Raw genomic sequence first — 21,966 nt, forward strand, 5'->3', positions numbered from 1 at the left:
TATCAGTGACTGTGAGTTTTGCAAAACTTGTCATAAGAATATTTTATCAGTGTCAATGTTAACCCCACCAAGAATATTTAAATACACTGAACCATGTGTTCATCTTTAATGGCTGTACACTTAAGATTTACAGAGGAAAAATTGTGAAAATGAGTTTAGTATTCAGCTATGACTGATTAAACGCGCAGATACTTCATTGCTCCTGTCAAACAGGTTACACTGGGTGGAGCGGTCGACCGTTCCAAGATGGCGGCCCTACGGCTCATCAGCGCCAATAGGCGATAGCGGTCAGTGCTGTATCTAGTGTTTATATCTATGTGCGGGAGGGTCTGGAGATTTCCTGGTGGGCTGGTCTGATGTGTGGGCTGTAGAGCCAGCGCTCCCTGTTTTTTTTTTTATTTTTTATATCTTTTTATTAACAACATATAAACACAGAACACCGCTGTGGCTGAGGCTGAGGCTGCCAGCACTCGTTTATGACCAATCGGCGATCTCAATTTGTCCTGAAGGTAAACGCCCCTTGTTTGTGAAGCTGCTCTGCAGCTGCTCGGGATGCACGCTGGAGTACGAAGTCTGAACCCTCTGCGTACTGTACACGCGTACGTACGCGTGAACGGACGTACGCGGCAGTATACAATGTTGGCTGACTTTCTCCCTGTGGAGCTCAGAAGAGTTTTTGATTGTGTGTGTGTTTGTGTTTGGGGGGTGCCGGAGTCAGAGGCATGGTGGATAGCATAATTTCATAATTTCCCATTAAGAAACATTGTTCCTCTTTGGTCACTTAGCTTAGCAGGTGCTCATCTCTTCGGGGTGGGGGGGGTGTTGTTGGGGCGAGGAGAAGAGGGGGAGACACCTCCGTGTTGTGCGTCAGCTTACAGCAAGTTGTTGACACCGGCGGGGGTGGGTTTAGGTTATGTGAAAAATGGAGCATGTGGCATCTTAGCTAGTGCATCTGTGTTGTGCATGGCAAGATGTTGCCTTAAGATTAGAAAAGTCCAGCTGATGGTGTCATAGAGAATACCTTGAAGGAGAAAGATGGTGTTAAGGAGAAAGAACCCAAGTAACAAAAGTTTTCTGGAAAGTAAAACACTTAAAATTAGTGATGGAGAAGGAATAGTGGAAAGAAAAACAATGGCAAATGGAGATGGATGTTTTTCCAAGTGGAATGTGAAGGAAAGGGGAATAAAAGTTATAAAGTGTAGAAATTGTGGCACCAATGTAGGAAGGAACCTGTAAATTATTGGAGACTGTCTAATATAGGCAGCCCCTATTATTATCCACCTGGAAAGGATCTTGCTCTTCTATCACTTTATTGGCGTTTCGAGTTACCATGGCAACATAATTTCCAAACAAACACACGTTTTTTTTCTCATTGAAAAAACACAAAGAGAACATCCAACATTTTTTAGTCAGGTCATCTGGACAGTTTCTTTTTTTGTGCTGAAACGTTTCGCCTTCGATCCGGAAGGCTTCATCAGTCAAGGAAACACACAACAAAACACATTCTTCCCCCAACGACTTACTCCAAAGTGGAACAAACCAGTTTTGCTTGTGACAATATGGTCTCTTTAAGAGAACAGTTGTCACTGTAGCCGCAGTTCTGAGGTCACATGACCTAGAATGGAGAGCTCCATGAAGAAAACTCAGAAAGTCATCGAACAAACTCTTCCTACCACCACATCTTTTAAGATACACTTAAATATTATACTTGGGTATTTTTGTCCTCTTTCCACCAGTATGTGTAGTTTTGCTGTAGGAGATATGGTTTCTACGTGAGGTGCCTCAGAAGGGAGAGTTCAAACATTTCACTCCTATGTTTCTCCATTATAATACTGATTTTTTTTGTTCAGATGACATTGTGAGGAGTGTTTTTAACTCTTCATATCTCTGACTTATAGTGCCGTAAAAATGTGAAAATTCACACAAGTGTGAAACAATTTCTTATCTCATTCATGCTTAAAGAATTTCTTTAAAATACCTTATAGTATTTACACAGCATGTGTTTGTTTCAAGCAAGGTTTTGTCTCTTCTTGCTCCTTCGTCTGTTACTGTGCCCTGCCCCCCCCACCCCACACACACACGCATGTACCCACACATGCGTGCACGGTGCACGCACAAAAGGGTGCACGCACGCACCTCTGACCTGACTTAAAGAACACAAATTTCCAAGTACATGTAAACTTACATGTACTATTTTGTATAGGCTTTGCCCTTTAAGGCTATCGCTAGTGGGTTTATCCCTTCGCGTGCAGCACAGCACTGAAAACTTTAGTCCACGCCCACCTGCTGTGTGGGCCTCGTCCCCGGTCTGTATAAATTATGGTGAGACCGGGTAATCGGCTCCCATTTTTTCTTCAGCCGACCACCACTGTTGTCTTCAAGAAGAGAGAAGATGTCCAGCACCATCTGCTTGTGCCCGTCCTGCCAGACCGGCTACATTATGAGCTTCGACCGGCATGACATCTGCGAAAGATGCCTGGGTCCCCGCCACGCCAACCTCGTCTCCTCCAGCCATCCCTGTGACCTCCTCCTTCCTGAGGAGAAGCAGAGGCAAGCAGCCTTGTTCAAGGCTAACATCGAGGAGTGTTTTTCCGTGGCAGGGGATTATTCGTTGGACGACGCCATCACCTTTTTTGATACTGAGTCATGGAGTGAATTGGATAATTCCTCCAGAAAAGGCGATGTCAGCAGCAGCCCCGCTGCTCATTCCCTCCTGGAAAGTGTGGTGTTAGAACAGGGGAGGCTGAGCGGATGCTCACCCCTCCCGGGCCTTTTCGCATCGGCGAACACACCGCTCCCAGCCGTCGGTGCCCTTCTCTCAGAGCTGCCCCGCATAATCCAGGAAGCGGCTGACACATAGGGCCTTTTCGTCCACCTGCACATAGATCTGGTGCGTCAGAAGAGGTGGATGATCTCTTTGCCCCCCTCCATGAGAACCGACCTGAATCACTGGGGAAACCCTCTCACTCTGTCAGAGGGAGTTCCTATCAGCAGACCTACATCACACGTCTCAGTTTTCACTGACACGTCCCTGTCAGGCTGGGGAGGAATGTGCCTGTCTCAAGCGGTGGGGGCGCAGTGGCCAGCCTACACATTATTTCATATAAACGTCTTGGAATGTCTCACGGTTTGGAATGTGATTCAGCACTTTGCTCCCCTGATGAGGAATCAACATGTTCTGATCCACATAGACAAAAGAGTTACTACAGCTTACATAAACCGGCAGGGAGGCGTGCGCTCACCCCAACTGTTACGCATTGCGAGACAGCTGATGTGTTGGGCACACAGAAACCTACTCTCCATCAGAGCAGTGTACATCCCCGGCGTCCTGAACAGGGGAGCGGACATAATGTCGAGGGGCGGTCCTTGCCACGGAGACTGGAACCTCCATCCCGAGCTGATATCTCAGATTTGGAGCAGGTTCGGCCGAGCAGCAGTGGATCTGTTTGCCACACGGGAAAATGCCCAGTGTCAACTATGGTTCTCACTGAGCCCATGGGACGACCCACCATTAAGAGTGGACGCTTTTGCCCACAGTCTGTGGCCAAAAATGCTCCTTTACGCATTTCCTCCAGTCCCTCTAATATCACAGACTCTGAACCGAGTCTGGGAGGAAGAACTGTCAGTCATCCTTGTAGCCCCCGAGCGCGTGAGCACCCTGTGGTTCCCAAACCTGCTACGTCTGTTATCGGGCCGGCCGTGGAAACTGCCGTGGAGGGCTAATGCTCTCCTCCAGGTGGGAGGAGCGATCAGGAGTCACCCAGAAATAGGCCAGCACCTTTTGGGTCTGGCCGCTGAGCGGATCCGCTTAGAAAAGATGGGCCTCTCACAAGATGTGGTGCGCACAATCCAAGACTCACGAGCCGCTTCCACCACAGCGCTACACACATCAAAGTGGACAGCTTTTCAGTGCTGGTGCATGGAGAAAGGTGTAGAGGCCATCTCATGTCCACTAGGTGGCGTGCTATCCTTTCTGCAGCAGCTGATGGACAGAAATCTAGCGTTCAGCACAATTAAGACTTATGCTGCAGCTATTTCTTCTTGTCACGAGGGCTTCGGTGACAGAACAGTTTTTAATCACCCGCTGATGAAGCATTTCCTGAAAGGTGTACGGAGACACAGACCTGTGTCACGCCCACTAGCTCCACAGTGGGACTTAACGATGGTCCTGCGCGCTCTGATCAAAGCTCCTTTTGAGCCTTTAGATCAGGTTTCACTTAAATTCCTGTCACTTAAAACAGCCCTGTTGTTGGCTTTGCCATCAGCAAAGAGAGTGAGTGATTTATCTGTGCTCTCTGCTGCCCCATCATGCCTCAGGATTCAAGCTGACGGCAGCTCAGCTGCGCTGAGACCTAACCCAGCTTTCATACCAAAAAACATCACAAGCTCATTTAAATCGAGAATGATAACCTTGGAGGGGTTTTATCCTCCTCCTCACAATTCAGAAGAGGAAGCATCATTTCACCTCCTCTGTCCGGTGCATGCGCTTGCATGTTATATAGCACGCATGGCCCCTGTGCGTCATTCTCAGCGTCTGTTTATGCATTAAAGGGACACCTCTGCAGGTCACCCTTTATCCACTCAGCGCCTCTCACACTGGCTGTAAGAGGCTATTTCTGAAGCTTACAGAGCATCAGGACTGGACCCTCCAGAGAATCTCAGAGCTCATTCCACCAGAGGGATTTCATCCTCTACAGCTTTGCATGGAGGGATGACAGTGGAGGACATTTGTACATCACTAAATCAGAAAACGATTAAAAAAATTAAAAAATCTGCCCGCCCCCAAATTCACTGTTGGTGGTTATTAAAATGTCACCTGGTCATTGGGTAAAGTTAATGTTCTTATTTTTAATCATGCAGTTGAGGGTCATCATTGCTTAGTAAAATGACATGTTGTTTTACAAATAAAACTAACTAAACAATAAACAAAACAAAAGTGAAGTGCTCCCCTAAAGTCATTGTTTGTGATAAACTGTGTCACATTAATTTCATTATCTGAGTCATATGAGTGAGTTTAAAAACTGGATGATGCCTATATGGACTAGTTGAACGAGGTGTCTCTAAAATATCATGAGGCATGCTCATTAATTTCAACATTTTTTAATCCATGCAGAGGACCTGATTTAATTTGTTAGAAGTCTCAAATAGTTGTTGAATCAAGTGATTACATCTGTAGGCAAAGATCTTTAACAACCTGCTAAAATACACCAGAATGCAAGAAATTACATCAAGTTTATTCAAAAATTTCTGGGGGAGAACCCCCATACCCCCCCCCCCCCAACACATCACCATTGTGTCCCCCCACATTACACATGCTTCTGATGCTAGTATAGGCACAAAAAATGAACATGGCCAAGCAGTGGAAACTGGCCTTTAAATATTCTTGTCCAGGCCAAAACATTTAAGGAATGAGTTTTTGCTGTTAGCAAAATGCTCTGCTGTATTTGGCTTGTTGCTGTTGTTGTTTGTTATTGTTTATTTTTTGTTTGACTCCATGTTTCCTATTTAAGTCCTCATTAAATTAGGATATGTTAGTAAATGTCTTTTTTTTACCTGAAACATGTTGTCTTTACTCCTAATTTTCTTCTTGGAGTGTACCAGAATGCTTAATTTATACATGTTAAAAAATGTGTGTGGGGAGGGGGGGGGGGGGCAGGTACTAGGTTTGTCCCTTTTTCATCCCTTCTGAGTTTGCAGGCATGTCATGATAGATTTGTGGCCAAACGGCGGATGCAGGGATGAAGTGGAGACTTGGGTAGAAGAAACCTGTGCGGTGATGTATACTGCAGTGGGAGAGGTTTCCCAGGAGCTCTGTGTCTCATGGACTATGAAAGGTGTGTGCAAAACTGAATGTCCCACAACCATGTGACTGTGCATCGACTATGCATCAACTGCGCATCGACTGTTAGGCTTCAGATGGAGTATGCTGGGCCCTTAACTTTGCAAGGAAAAAGATTTGGTTCACTGTTCCATGGCCAAGATGAAAGCCACACTACTCCTCCCTAATCTGAAGTTTGACAATCAGTCAGACCCTCCCTTCTGGCACCCTGGAGTAAACTTTCCTGGAGTAGGTGTGTTGTCTTGAAAATGGAAAACACTTTTAGGTCTCACTTTTTCAAAATGGGGACTCCCCCACCCCGACCTGCCACTCCACAGGTTTTTTCCTAGTCTTTCGTGTGACCATGAAGAGATGTGTCAACCATGGCAATCCTACAATTTCAAAAGTCTTCAGGATCTCAGAGCAAATCTAATTTATTCCTGGTGCCTTTACATTGAAGAACTCCTATACTACTCTGACAACCTTTGCCATGGTAATGACCGAGTCTTCAGATTCAGCTTCCTCAAATGAGGAAATGATGATGGGATTAGGGAGACCTTTAAAGTATTCCTTTCATTGTTTGATAATGACCCCAGTCTAGGCCATTGTTTCCCTATTCAAACCAAGCACAACCTAGAAGGTCTGGGAAAGTGAATTTAATATTTTTATTTAACTAGACAGCCATGTGTTTTAAAAATGTGCTCAGCTTCAGTGTCAGAGGTAAGATCAAAAGAGGAAGAATAATGAAATCCTCCTACCTTTGAAACCATCTGGACACACACATTGATAGGAGTTGACCAAATCCTGGCAGCTTCCTCCATGCTGACATGGAGAAGACTCACACTCGTCCACATTAACTGAACAGTTGTCTCCTGTAAAAGAACACGTTTATCACGTTTAGAGACAATGTATGAAGAAACTGGAGATGCATTGATGCCACATTTTTTCAAACCAAACACAAGTTTTTACATTTAAATACTTGCCAAAACAGAACAAAAGAAAGGAGTACTAAATACTAATACATTTCTTACAACTCCTCTTAAATGGATTTGAAAATTAGTAGTAATGCCGGGGGGCATTCTGGGTGGAGTTTGCATGTTCTCTCCGTGCATGTGTGGGTTTTCTCCGGGTACTCCCATTTCGTCCCACAGACCAAAAACATGCATGTTAGGCTGACTGGTAACTCTAAACTGTTCCTAGGTGTGAGAGAGAGAGTGAATGGTTGTTTGTCTCATGTGTCTCTATGTGTCCCTGTGATGGACTGGAGACCTGTCCAGGGTGTCCCCTATCTCTTGCCCAGTCACATATGTTCAGCAGTCACGGTGACTGTTGAATTTGGGCACCAGCGACCCCAATGACCCGAAAAGGAAGAAGTGAGTAAAAGACAGTTACGCCAGATTCATTTTTGAGGTGGGGGGGGGGGGGGGGGGGGGGGGGCATGGGGGTCTTTTGTCACCTTGCACTATCTGTTCATATGCACCTTGAATGTCAGGCGCACATGTTCAGTTATAACACACACATGTAAATGGATACTTTCACAGTTATCAGATTTGGAAAAGTTTGCAACAAAAGTCGTTCTTTTGAAAATGAAAAAAAAAAATATATATATATATATATATATGTTTTTTTTTTTCATTCAACCTTTATTTAGACAGGTTAATCCCATTGAGCCTCGAGGACTCATTTACAATATATATATATATATATGTATATATCTTTTTTCACAGAGCGGTGTAGATAGATATTTCTCTGTTTATGTCATTTAACCGTTAGTGGAGAACTTATGACAAAAGAGTTGATTTTGTAACTTTTTTTTTTACACTAACTACCGTTCTCTTACAAAAAAGAAAAGAAAAAAAAGGCAGAAGTTTATTGGGGGGGGCGGTGGTTCCGTGCACGATGGATATCTGGAGAGATGATGTGACGGCCGTTTCTGAGTGACATGCATTCAGAAATCAGAACAGAGCTGCTGCCACAGGTCCTGAATGATTCTTTTTCTTCTGTTATTTCAGAGAAGAGAAGGTCAGTCCTCCTCCTCCTCTTCTGGCTACATTTTCTACAAAGAGACCTGCATTGCAGCGTAGTTGCAAACTCCAGCTGCTTTTGGACGAACCTAGGGAGAACCTCAACATCTTCATTTCTGCCACTTCCAGTTCTTTCTCCTGTCTTTTTGTCAGTGCCACTGTCTCCAGACCATAAAACACAGCTGGTCTCACCACTGTCTTGTAAACGTGTCCTTTGACCATCCAGACATACTCCGAGCACTACTGTTTGCTAACAATTAGCATGATAAAAATGGCTACAAGTCGTTGGATTAGCTTACGTACCGCCTCTGTTTGACGTCAGACGACCGTAAACTTCTGTGATAGATCCACAACACCAAATATTATTCCTCAGTATGCGATGACATATGCAGTAACAACGCTTGGAAAAGCACAAGCAGCCAAGGAGTTTGCTTGTAGCCACTTAGCTTCTTTGCACATCAGCGCCAAAACTCGAGAAGACGCTGATTGGCTGGAATGAAAGTTCGCTTGTGATTTCATTAGTTGAATTTTTTACCTCTTCATAAACTTTCGTTGTCGCTACACAAATCACATGACACAGGTCTGTTTTGACTGGGGGGGTCCTTCCTCCACTCTGCATGCATACACACAGGTAGAGAGCTGAGAGTTTATTATAAAGCCGGAGATAACTAGAAATTTTGCTTGGGCATTTGTGCAGTTGTCCTAACTGCACAGCTTAGATTTTCTTGTGCGCAGAGAATGAGCAGGCAGTGCACGATTGCAGAGGCACGCAGCTTGGGGGAACATTGTGTGTAAATGTCTGGGACCAGCTGACGGGCAGGGCCATAAAGTGTGTGTGTGGGGGCTGCCCCCCCCCCCCCCATTCTGGCGTCGCTGGTAAAAGATAATGGATGGATGGATAGTACTGGAATACTTTTATATGAGTATAAGTACTCACACAAAGTATCAAACATGTACTCGGTATTGGTATCAGTATCGGTGCACCCCTAAAGGAAACAGAGGCTTTTGCTTCAAATGTGAATCTTACCTGTAAATCCAGCCAGACAGTGGCAGATGAAACCAGCTGCTGCTTCATAACTAAAATTGAGCGTGCTGAGTTCAGGAAGCATTAGGTAGTTCAGGACATGTGACATCTGGAAACACTCGCCACCATTTTCACAAGGATGTTGGTCACACTCATTTATATCCACCTGGCAGTTTTCTCCTTCATATCCTGAACACACACAAATGCATTCACACATCATTATCTGTCTTATACCAAGCCTGCCTTTCAGATTTCAATTTTTAGCAATAAGTAAAAAAGAAAAAAGAAAAGTGATATTTTCTGTTTCCCCACCGAACAAACTGTCAATTTTTTATTACTAAATCTACTTTTTGATTTAAGAGTCAAGAGTTGTGTGTGGGAACTATTTGCCATTGTGTGACTTTGGCCTTCCTTTAATTGGCTTTTAATCATGTAGACTGATAATATTAAATATTATTGTCACTTACGACCTAGGTCTGCTGGAAGGTAGAAAACAAGATTTGGACTGACAACTAAAGCATTAAAATAAAATGAAAAATGTGCACTCAGTATGACACTAAGACTGAAATGCCTTGAAGGTGAAGTTCGCACTGATACTTTCTTGTTAAAGTTCATTTGAATAAAATTGGTAAAATATTTATTCAAAAGTAAAATACAGGATAAAATTAAACAAAACAAATAATTGAAATCAGCAATATAATGCACTTCCATTGTATTGAAGGGGTTTATAAAATCTCTGTGTGGGAATCTCTAGTTTGTTCTGTCGTTTCTTTAGTTCTTGTTTACTGCACTCCCCAGTGCAGGAAAGGTCCCCAGTCCCTTGTTGCCAGCTCCTGTCTCACCTGTCATTCAACCTTTATTTAGACGGTAAATCCCATTGAGCCTCGAGGACTCATTTACAAGAGAGACCTGATTTCAACAAAGAAAGATGACAACAATGGACAACAGCAACAACAATAAACAGTTATAAAAAGTCATACTGCAGGGTTTTTTTTTTTTTTTTTACAGATAGGATGGCTAAAAGAAAAAGGTAACAAAAAAAAAACAGCTAGATTCTAAGGTGAATGTAGAAAACTAAAAACAGGAACATGTCTGCATTGGCCCCTGCCAGGAGTCCAACAGATTCTTAAAGCCACTTGGAGAGGTCAAGGTCAATCACCCCAGGCGTTCGTCATTTTGTCTCATCAGTCTCCCTTTAAATTCAGAATTTCAGTGTTTCCTCTTTGTCCGTGCACTGTGCTTCCTAGGCTTCGAAGGTGAAACGTTTCAGCACAAAAACAGAAACTGTCCAGATGATCTGACTGAAAATTGTTGGATTGTTTACCTGGATTATTGAGCATGGACTTTGTTGTTTTCAACCAGTTTGACATGACTGTCAACAAGGAAGAGGGCCGGCAATGGAGAAGGGGGCGTGCCAAAGAGACCATCTTAGCACCAACATAACTGGTTTGTTCCACTTTGGAGTAAGCTGTTGGGGGGAAGAATCAGTTTTGTGTTGTGTGTTTCCTTGACTGACAAAGTCTTCTGGATCGAAGGTGAAACGTTTCAGCACAAAAAAAGAAACTGTTCAGATAACATGACTGAAAAATGTTGGATGTGCTTCCTAGTATCACAATGTGACTGACGTGTGTGAACCCACGTGCAGGAAGATGACAGAGACTCCAATAAAATAAGTAAAAGGTTTATTTTATGAATAAACAAAGCAAAATGCTGATGGGGCAGCTAACTTACTCTATGTAGGACATGAGGGAAGACAGATCACCAAACCTTAGACAGGACAATCCAGAGACAAAGACATAACACCAAGGGTCTGAATATATACAGACGCTGACAAGGTGAAATGACAGACACCTGTGGTGATTTTAGGATCAGACACAGGTGCTGAAACACAGGGGGCAACACTGAGGGGTGACTGGTAAACATGAGGGAAAACACAACATGCAGGACCAGACCCCCAAAACCCCACACCCATCCTGTCACATTTTGTTCCTCCATCGTTCCATTCCATTCATTCATGCAAGTTTTGAACACTTTGTTGTTTGAACACGTTGTCTCAAGGTCAGTCGTGGAGAGAACATGTCAGCTTTGGGAACATCAGGGTCTTGTTGCTGCTTTTTGCACATGATATGGCTCTGTCAGTGTCTTTAGGCCATGCCCTTTGATGGCCAGATGTTTATAACTCTGAAACAATAATTCAGCCCCCAGTGTTTCTCACCACCACTGAGGAGCTGACATCCCAGTTCAACTCTGTCTGCTTAAAGACTCTGGATCATGTCGCTCCTGTTAAAACTAGAAAATCAAAACTCAGAGGAGAACCTTGGCTGAGTGACGTCACCAAGGCCGTTAGGCAGCAATGTAGGAGGGCGGAGCGCAAGTGGAGGAAAGACAGGCTGCAGGTCTCTTTTCAAGTACTTAAAAAGAGTTGGCGCCGTTGTCAGAAAGCAGTGAAAGCTGCTAAATCCAAATACTTTTCTGATATCATAACCTCAAACTCTCGCAACCCACGTGTCCTCTTCTCGACCCGAAACTCTGTTCTCCACCTCACTGAACCATCACCTCTGGAAGTCTTGACTGAGCTGTGCGAGAACTTCTTACATTTCTTTTTGGAAAAAATTGCGACCACCAGGGCTCTCATTTCCCCTCCAACTCATGACCCATCCATCCCACCTCAATCTGTAGCTCCTTTTGACCATTTTGAACCCATCACTCTATCTTCTCTAGAGCAGGTCATGTGCAGCTTGAAACCTTCTGGTTCCCCTTTTGATGTGGTCCCCCCTCGACTACTAAAGGAGGTGTTTCCAACTCTAGGTCCGTCCATTCTTGATATAGTAAACGGTAGTTTATCCACTGGTGTGGTGCCAAAATCATTTAAACATGCTGCTGTCCAGCCTCTCCTAAAAAAAAAAAACTTTGACCCCTCAGTCGTTTCCAACTTCCGGCCTGTCTCCAAACTCCCATTTGTTTCTAAACTAATGGAGAAAATAGTCGAGTCCCAGTTGAAGTGCTTCCTGGAGGGTCACGCCATCTTAGAGCTTTTCCAATCTGGCTTTAAACCTCTTCACAGCACTGAAACTGCCCTGCTGAAGGTCTTTAACAACATTTTCAGATTCACAGATACCGGTGATTCTGTGCTGCTTGTCATGTTGGACCTCACAGCCGCCTTTGACACCATCGACCATGAGATCCTCATTGCTAGGTTGGAGCAGTGGGTGGGCGTCACAGGGTCAGCCCTCAATTGGTTCAGATCTTACCTCGCTGACAGATCCTTTTGCGTCTCCATCAAGGATTTTAGTTCTGCAGAGGCAGAGCTTAAATGGGGGGTTCCACAGTGGTCCATCCTGGGTCCCCTCCTATTCTCTTTATACCTGCTGCCACTTGGTGCTATTTTCTGGAAACACAACATGCCCTTCCACTTCTATGCTGATGACTGTCAAATTTACTTCCCCCTAAGACACAATGGTACATGCTCTATTCATCCGCTGCTCAACTGCCTGGCTGACATCAGGGACTGGATGGCTTTAAATTTCTTGAGTTTCAATGAAAAGAAGTCTGAAGTCATGTTGTTCCCTCCCAATGACATGATCACAAACCACTGCATCGACCTCTCCACTCTAACCCTGTCAGAAAAACAAAGTCACTAATCTGGGCGTGATAATGGACCCTTCCCTGAAACTTAACATTCATGTAAACATGATTGATAAATCATGCTTCTTCCAACTGAGGCGGCTGTCTAAACTGAAGCCCATACTGTCCAAAAATAACCTGGAGACAGTAATACATGCATTCATTACATCTAGGCTTGATTACTGCAATTCACTCCTGTTTGGTATCAGTCAGACCTCCATTGAACGACTACAACTGGTCCAGAATGCAGCAGCCTGAGTTTTAACCAGTACAGGCAAAAGAGAGCACATTACACCAGTTTTGGCCTCACTGCACTGGTTACCAGTTCACCTTCGAATCCAGTTCAAAATACTCATGTATATCTACAAATCGCTGAACAGTGTCTCCCCCCCCCCCCCCCCCAATCTCTCTGATCTGCTACAGCCGTATGTCTCACCACGTTCCCTGAGGTCAGCGGACCAGTTGCTCCTCACAGTTCCAGGAACTCGTCTTAAGCGCAGAGGTGACAGGGCCTTCTCTGTAGCCGGACCAAGACTCTGGAACGAGTTACCTCTGCTTGTCAGACAGGCCCCCTCCCTCTCGGTTTTCAAGTCCCATTTAAAAACCCACTACTATTCAGTAGCGTTCAACACCAGATGATCTGTGTTTTGAACCTGTATGCTCCACACTGGTTAGTCGTCATTATTTGCATCGTTTTTATGTCTATATTCTGATTTACCTCATTTTGTATTTTGCTTTGTGTGTTACCTGTTGTTCTGTCTGTACAGCACTTTGGTTTGCCTTGTCGCTGTTTTAAGTGTTCTATAAATAAAATGGTATGGTATGGTATGCCCTTTCAGCATGTTATGGGAAGGTTTGCAGCCAAGTGTGAAGTAGCTGTCCATGGTACTGAACTGTAACAAAGGTGGAATCCTCCCTTTGGGTCAGGAAGAAGTCTCTGCCTCAAGCAGAGGAGTTTAAGTATCTGGAAGTTTTGTTCACAAGTGATGATAGGATGGAGTGGCAGATGGATGGACAGATCGTCCTCAGTAATGAAGGTGCTACTTCAGTCTTTCAAGATGACGTAGGGTTGAGTCAAAAGGCACAGCTCTTAAGTTGCTTGTCCATCTACAATCCTTGAGTATGGGATTGGGGGTCCGTTGTTATGGACTGTTTGGTCCCTATACAAGCTGTGTGAGAGTTTGTTTTATTTTGTGGCAAATCCACTCTTATTCTTTTCAGTTCAGTTCAACTATAATTAACCCTCATAAATCGTGTGGAGTCACGCACGGAGTCCATTTCAGAACTCCTAAAAACTGGGATCGCACTGGAGCCTGTGAAGCTGCAGCTCCAGGAAGCGCAGCCATCTTGGCAAGTCCAAGTCTAAATGAGACCTTGGATGAAATGAGCTTCCTTCGTAGGGTGGCCAGACTCAGCCTTTGGTATCGGGTAAAGAGCTTTGTCATCCAGGGTGAGAGGCTCATCAGCGCTGGCATTCCTCTGTATCAAAAAAGTCAGTTTGAGGTGGTTATGAATTTGTACTGTAGTGAACTCGGCCTCTGACCAAAACCTGCCTCTGAGGACCTTCATGGGACAAGAACTGTTATTTCATTGATTTGAATCCAGAAATACAAATTAGCTCATCCAGAGACTGTCTAATTGTATCCCGAAGTAATCAATTGAAAGAATACTCTTCTTTTATATTATCATTCCTATTTTACAATATCTTGATAAATCAAAAGTGTGTTTAGTTCATACCATTTCTAAATGTTGAAGTGAACCACTCATTTTGAATCAACTGTGAAACAGTATTAATGATTTTTTTTAATCCTCATTTAAATTAGAAATCAAGTTAAATGTCTATTTTACAAAGTAATTATGCATTTTTGATCTTCTGTCTAAATGAGAAGTAGTGATGTCGGTCAAAAGTCAGAAATAAGTTATTAGAATGAAGTGTCGTGTTTTTAAACCTAGCAGACGGTAAACAAGAAGCTACTGGCCTCTCTTCCTCCCACTTCACAATAACATGTCTTCTGTCTGTATGGGACGTTTCTAAAACATTCCTGCTGTTTTCTTGACTTGTAATGACCCTCTGACGTCACTAGAACCACCCCCTGTTGGTTGTTTCAACCAATCAGGAAGTCCTGAAGTGACCGGAAGTGAGAACTCTTTAAGAGTCCACACTTCCTGGAACTTCTCAGTCAGTCTTGAGTCGGTCTTCAGTCTTCTGGAGTCCTTGACCAGAGTCTTCCTGGGGTCTTTCATGGAGTCCTCCACGTCTGAGTGGAACCTCTTACGGACTCACAGCTTGCTATGTATCCACCCGGGAGATGAGCGTGTTTGTTGAACGGAGTACCGTCACTACTTCGGACGATTCTCAGCCATCCTTAACGGAGACGCTGAAAGGTAGCGTTGAAACCTTTAAATAAAGGTTGATTGATTGAAATGGACTCCTGTTCCTGAGCGGAGGTATCCCCGTCTAAGGTAACGAGTCACCACGCACCGAGTGTACCGGGGCTGAGCTGGGGTCGGATGAAGGGCGCCATTCCTAGTCAACACACTTTCCTTTTCATCCATCTTTTCTCTCCATTTAAACTCCTTCATTTCCCATCTTTAAACTCTTCTATTTTGCCAGTAATTAATCTAGATGCCTTCAGAAATGTCTGTTGTTTTTATTAAGTAAAACATGCCAAGTTTTATTAATCAGAACCAGATCAACTAATCACTTGTACATTTTGATGTTAAATTTTGATTCTGTTAAATAAATGACCGCATTTATTCTGATGGGTCAAAGAAAATTAACGTCTCAGTGTCACTGATTGAACAATCCAAGCACAGTTACCTCGGTCACATGGCTGTAATTTAACTCGAAAAAGAGAGAACCCGTTATTTAAATATATTGTAGTCAAGGGCAGCTAACTTAGCCCCTTAGCACCCTACAGTACCTAAATATACAAGCCCCACACCGAGTTTGAAAATTAATGTTGTTTCCTCATGTCACTTTGGGCTTTACATTGATGGGTTTGCATGTTTTGACGTGTGGTGTACCTGTCCAGCAGAGGCACTGGTACTGGTTGATTCCCTCTAAACACGTGGCTCCGTGCTGGCAGGGGTTGGATGCACATTCAGGGATGTCCATCTCACAGTGCTCCCCTACAAAGCCGGTCTTCTCACAGTCACACTTGTAGCTATAAAAATATTTAAAAAAATTAAAAAGCAGATGTACAATCAGATAATCTTACCCTTCTGGATGACTTTGTGTAGATTTTTGTGCATTTTAATTTAGTCAAATACCAGTAAATGGCAACAACATTTATGAAACAGAAGAAATGCATGCCTGGATTTAAAATTTTACTTATTGCAGACTGGGCTAATATAAATAAGACACCTAAATCATCAAGACTTTAACTTCTGCCAACTGTTTTCAAAAATTATTATTTTCTCCATATAACTACCAAAAGAATAACATGATTATTTTGATAAATATAATTAACTTAAACCAGTCCACCACAGGGGCAGCACGGTGGCACAACTGGTAGAGCTGCTGCCTCTCAGCGAGCATGTTACCCTGGTTCAGATCCCCATCCGGGGTCCCCTTTGGGTGGAGTTTGCATGTTCTCTCTGTGCATGCGTGGGTTTTCTTTGGGTACTCTAGTTTCCTCCCACAGACCAAAAACATGCATGTTAGACTCATGGGTAACTCTAAATTGTCCCTAGGTGAGAGAAAGAGAGTGAATGGTTGTTTGTCTCGTTTGTGTCTATGTGTCCCTGTGATGGACTGAAGACCTGTCCAGGGTGTCCCTCGACACTCTCACAATGATGGCTGGATATGGGCACCAGTGACCCCCGCGACGCAAAAAGGAAGAAGCGGGTAAAAGATGATGGATGGATGGACGGGTAAGGATGGATGGACAGTCCACCACAAAATGTTAAAATAAAAACATTTTTCCATATTATATCCTGCCAGTTTTCCATTATAGGAAAATGTCTTTATGAATCACTGTTTTGATTTTACTAAGACTTTCAGAAAATAAACAATAGATGTTTACTACTAATTATTACCTTTTAAAATCAATCCAGTTCAAAATGGCTGCCACAGCTAAGCAACCTTAGCAAACCAAGTGAAGCTCTTAGACTCATGAATCCTTAACCAGGGTTAACCCCTGTAATACCACTTGATTGTTGAAATGTGCTGCTGACTATCCATGCTGCTGATCTCATGCTGATTATTTATTTCATGCTGCTATGTTCATTCATACTCATCTGCTCATACAGACTCATGTTTGTGCTGCTGTTGTTTGGAGCATTGTTTTTGTACAACTAGTGCATCTTGTATTCAATTCAATTCAATTCAAAAATACTTTATTAATCCCAGAGGTAAATTAAATGTTGTTGTAACTCATCATCCTGGTTTCAATAAAGAGTTGTTCTAGATGCTGATGCTGTGGGCAGGAAGGATCTCTTGTCCTACAGCAGATCTGAAGAAGCCTCTGACTGAAGACACTCTGTTGCTGTATGACAGTCTGATGAAGAGGATGCTGAGTGTTGTCTATAATGTTCTTCATTTGATGAAGAATCTTTCTTTGTACAATAATCTCCAAAGGTTCTAGAGGAGTCCCCAGAACTGAGCCAGCCTTCTTTATGAGCTTGTTGATCTTTTTAAGTCACTTGCTCTGGTGCTGCTCCCCCAGCAGATGATGGCAGAAGAGACAGCGCTCTCTACAACAGACTTATAGGAGATATGTAGCATCTTGCTGCAAACACTGAAGGACTTCAGCTTCCTCAAGAAGTACAGTAAATGGAATGGTAAATGGACTGTACTTATATAGCACCTTTCTATCTTATCGAGATACTCAAAGCGCTTTACACTACAATCAGTGTCCTCATTTACCCATTTACACAGCTCTCTACTAGATCTCTACAAAGCTAATTGAACAAATCATTCTAAAGTGACTAATCAGAGCTTTATCACATTCATACACCGATGGGACACACATCAGAGGCAACGAGGGATTAAGTGTCTTGCCCAGGGACACTTTGGCATGTGACTGCTGGTGGATTCGAACCCCCAACTCTTGCACTGGAGGACGACTGCTCTAACCACTCAGCCACAGCTGTCCACAGTCTGCTCTGTCCCTTCTTGTAGACGCTTCACTGTTGCATTTCCAGTCCAGTCTGTTGTCCAGGTGAACTCCAAGGTATTTATACTTCTCCACCACCTCCACTTCTTCTCCCATGATGGAAATAGGGTTGGACCTGTTCCTGTTTCTCCTGAAATCTACAATCATCTCCTTTGTTTTGTTCACTTTCAAGATGAGATGATTGTTTCCACACCATGCCACAAAGTGGTCCACCAGTTCCCTGTACTCAGCTTCTTGTCCATCTCTGATACACCCGACCACTGCAGAGTCATCAGAATATTTCTGCAGATGACAGGAGTCTGTTTTGTACTGGAAATCTGAGGTGAACAGAGTGAAAAGGAATGGTGAGAGTACAGTCCCCTGTGGTGCTCCTGAGCTACTGATCACCTGGTCAGACACACAACCCTTCAGTCTCACAAACTGTGGTCTGTCTGTCAGGTAGTCTTTGATGCAGGTGATTGATGAGGCCTCCACCTGAGTCTTCTGAAGTTTCTGACAAAGCAGATCAGGCTGGATTGTGTTAAATGCACTGGAGAAATCAAAGAACATGACTCTCACAGTGCTGTCTGCCTTTTCTAGATGACAGTGAGTTTGCTGAAGCAGGTGTATGATGGCATCTTCAACTCCAAGTCCACGCTGATAAGCAAACTGCTGTGGGTCCTGATATGTGCTTGTTCATCTAGTCAGGTGGGTCAGCAGAAGTCTCTCTAGGACCTTCATGATGTGGGATGTCAGGGCAACAGATCTATAGTCATTGAGGACTGATGGGTGAGTTTTCTTTGGCACTGGAACAAGGCAGGATATTTTCCACAGCACTGGAACCTTCTCCTGGGTCAAGCTAAGGTTGAAGAGGTGCTACAGAACCCCACAGAGCTGCTTTGCACAGACCTTCAGGACTCTGGGACTGACACCATCTGGACCTGCTGCCTTATTCTGGTTCAGTCTCTCCAGCTGCTTCCTCACCTGACTTCTAGAGACACAGAGGGGGAGGCAAAGGAGGTATCAGCATCTTGTGATTTGGTTGAAGACCAATATGTAGAAGAAGGGTCCATGACCGATGTGGTAGATACAATATTTGAGGTGTGACAGGACAGCCTTGGGTCAGTGGAGGGTGGTATGTATGTTTGGCTGTGGGCAAGAGAGGAGGATGCTGAGCTTGTTCCTGAACTGAACCTATTGAAGAATGTGTTCAGTTCATTGGCTCTGTCCAGGCTTCCATCCTTCTGATCCTCCTTCTGCTTGAAGCCTGTGATCCGTTTCATCCCTGACCACACCTCTCTGATATTGTTCTGTTGGAGCTTGCTCTCCAGCTTCTTCTTGTACACCTCCTTGCTGTTTCTTATCTTGACTTTTAGTTGCTTCTGTGTGCTCCTCAATAATTCCCTGTCTCCCTCCCTGAAGGCTCTTTTTTTCTGGTTTAGCAGTTCCTTCAGGTCAGTGGTGATCCAGGGTTTGTTACTGGGGAAGCTTCTCACTGTTCTGGTGGGGGTGGTGTTGGTTACACAGAAGTTTATATAGTCGGTCACACACTCAGTCATGGCATTGATGTCCTCTCCATGTGGCTGGCACAGTGCATCCCAGTCTGTAGCCTCAAAACAACCCCGCAGGGCTTCTTCAGCTTCCGTTGACCATTTTCTCACTGTTCTCTTTATTACAATGGTTTTTAGTTTAGTTTAATTCTTAGTTTAGTTTATTTCTTAGTTCATTTTTCAGATCTTATTACTGTTTTATTTTTAATTTATACTTTGGTTGAATGTAACTGGGACCCTGTGTACACAATGTCATTCCACCACATGTACCACATGTGGTGGAATGACAAATAAAAAAACTTTGACTTTGACAAACAAGACTATAACACAGTTCATTATTCAGATACTGAGCAAAAATCTGATGTGGAAGTAGCTGAGAATAATCCCCAATTTCTGCACTGAGCACTAAATAATCATTCATTATATTTATTTAAAAATGTTCCATTAAGAAGAGTTGAATTTGTCTGTCTCCTTAATCACTATGGGAATCAGAACCACCACTGTTTTTCTTCCATGTTGTTGAGCAAAAAGGGTGAATTGGAATTGAGAAAACTATACTTTCTAGTTTTTATATTGATTAAAAGTATTGTTTCTTTAAATGACTACAGTGGCCGAAGATTATTTTATGGTAATAAGGCGGCACTCATTAGGAAACCTGCCTAGACTGTGTAGAGCTGAGTATAGTAGTGTGCCACGGCACAGTAGATTGAAAAACACTGATCTAAATGAGTCGTGATGAGACTGGACAATGGATAAGCTGCCATAGAGACAAATAAAACAAACAATTATTCATGCTCTCACTCACACCAACGAACAACTTGGAGTTACCTGTTAACATAACATGTGTGTTTTTGGTCTGTGGGAGAAAACTGGAGTATGCAGAGAAAAGTCATATGTGCACAGAGAGAACATGCATCTCCACACAGTATTTTTCATTCAACCTTTATTTAGACAGGTTAATCCCATTGAGCCTCGAGGACTCATTTACAAGAGAGACCTGAAAATGTATGACGCCTAGATGCAGCTACACACCAAAATGGAAGTTCAAACCTCACTTATTTTTCAAGATGTCATGCTCAAAACATGCACAGATGGACAGGCAGACTGAGTAATTCTAATTCTCCCTCTTTAATTCTGCGACAAGGACAAAAAGATGCTCAATGTTGACTTGCACATCCTTCCTGTTTGAGCAAGCAAACAATCTGACTGAGGTTTGTTGGTTTTGAACCAGTTTGACATGACTGTCGACGAGGGAGAGAGCCGGCACCAGAGGAGGGGACGTGCCAAAGAGACCATCTTAGCACCAACATGACTGGTTTGTTCCACTTTGGAGTGAGCTGTTGGGGGAAGAATCAGTTTTGTGTTGTGTGTTTCCTTGACTGATGAAGCCTTCTGGATGTAAGGTGAAACGTTTCAGCACACAAAAAAAAAAAACTGTCCAGATGACCTGACTGAAAAATGTTGGAATCTGACGTGTGATCAGAGGATTATTGAGCAGTTAAACCTAATGAAACAATAAGACTGATAACATCTACACATCCAGCTAATCAAATTAGGATCACTGCCGTGCCGTATATTCAGTGCACCTCCAACAACCCAAACACTCATCGTGGTGACACTAAGTGGATTAATTCTTATCCCTGGGTATCTTTACAGTCTGCTCTGCTGCTTCAGGAAGACACAGCAGGCTGCTGAATGACTCCATACAGGCTTTACCATGCAGCAATGGATGGATGAATGGATGGATGGATGGTGGATGGATGGATGCATGCATGCAAGGATGTATGGATGGATGGATGGATGGAAGGATGGACGGACGGACGGACGAATGGACAGAAGATGGGGCACATTTGAGACCATGAGTAGTTCAGTAACTTCCCCCAGGCCACTTTGACACCTGGCTGTGTACTGGTGGAATTGACATCCAGCTCTTTCCCTACAGGACAACTGCTCTAAAAAATTGAGCCACAGCTGCCCAAGTTTGCAACTCCAATTTCAGAAAAGTTGGAACGTTATCCATCCATCCATCCATCCATCCATCTATTATCTTTTACCCGCTTCTTCCATTTTGGGTCCTGGGTGTCACCGGTGCCCATGTCCAGCAATCACTGTGCAAGGGGCGGGGGGACACGCTGGACAGGTTGCAAGTCCATCACAGGGACACATAGAGACAAATGAGACAAACAACCATTCACTCTCTCACTCACACCTAGGGACAATTTAGAGTTACCAGTCAGCCTAACATGCATATTTTTGGTCTGTAGGAGGAAACCGGAGTACACGGAGAAAACCCACGCATGCACGGAGAGAACATGCAAACTCCACCCAGAAAGGCCCCTGGACCGGGATATGAACCGGCAACATTCTTACTGAGAAGCAACAGCCCTATCAGTTGCCACCGTGCTGCCCACAGTGTAGGGATGGTGCCATCTTGTGGGCCTTCTCTGTCTGTGCACCCTTGTGTGTCTCATTTAATCCTGATTGATTTCTCCTTTGTCTTTTCACAGCTGTTTGTAGTTATGTCCTGTCCTGTCTGTGTATATAAGTCTGTCTGTGAGTCTTGTCCTTTGTCGCGTCGTCGTTGGGTATAGCCTTGTCCTGTCTGATCCTGCCTTGAAGAAAACATGAGGAGACAGTATAAAAAAAAGATCTCTCACTTCGTGTCCTAGACAGGGCACGATTTGAGGCATCAAAAAAACATACCACAGCAAAGCAACATAAACAGACGTTACATATGTACATATAGGCCGATGAAAACATTGAATTTTTAAGGGAAAGTTGTAGCATAGTCCAGAGCCCCCCCCCCCCCCCCCCCCCCCCCCCCCCC

General features: G+C 43.8%; 1 protein-coding gene across 1 annotated transcript in view; it reads right to left on the reverse strand.

Annotated features, from left to right (window-relative positions):
- The window catches only part of LOC119413588 (protein crumbs homolog 1), a 93,681-nt gene that overhangs the window by 43,806 nt on the left and 27,909 nt on the right, over positions 1-21,966 (reverse strand). The window contains exons 4-6 of the mRNA XM_037680646.1: positions 15,518-15,657; positions 8,870-9,055; positions 6,577-6,690 (exon numbers count right to left, since the gene is read on the reverse strand). Coding sequence (XP_037536574.1) covers positions 6,577-6,690; positions 8,870-9,055; positions 15,518-15,657 — 440 coding nt within the window. The remainder of the gene's footprint in view (positions 1-6,576; positions 6,691-8,869; positions 9,056-15,517; positions 15,658-21,966) is intronic.

The sequence above is a fragment of the Nematolebias whitei genome, chromosome 8 (genome assembly GCF_014905685.2).
Source record: "Nematolebias whitei isolate Nwh7 chromosome 8, NemWhi1, whole genome shotgun sequence".
Lineage (NCBI taxonomy): Eukaryota > Metazoa > Chordata > Actinopteri > Cyprinodontiformes > Rivulidae > Nematolebias > Nematolebias whitei.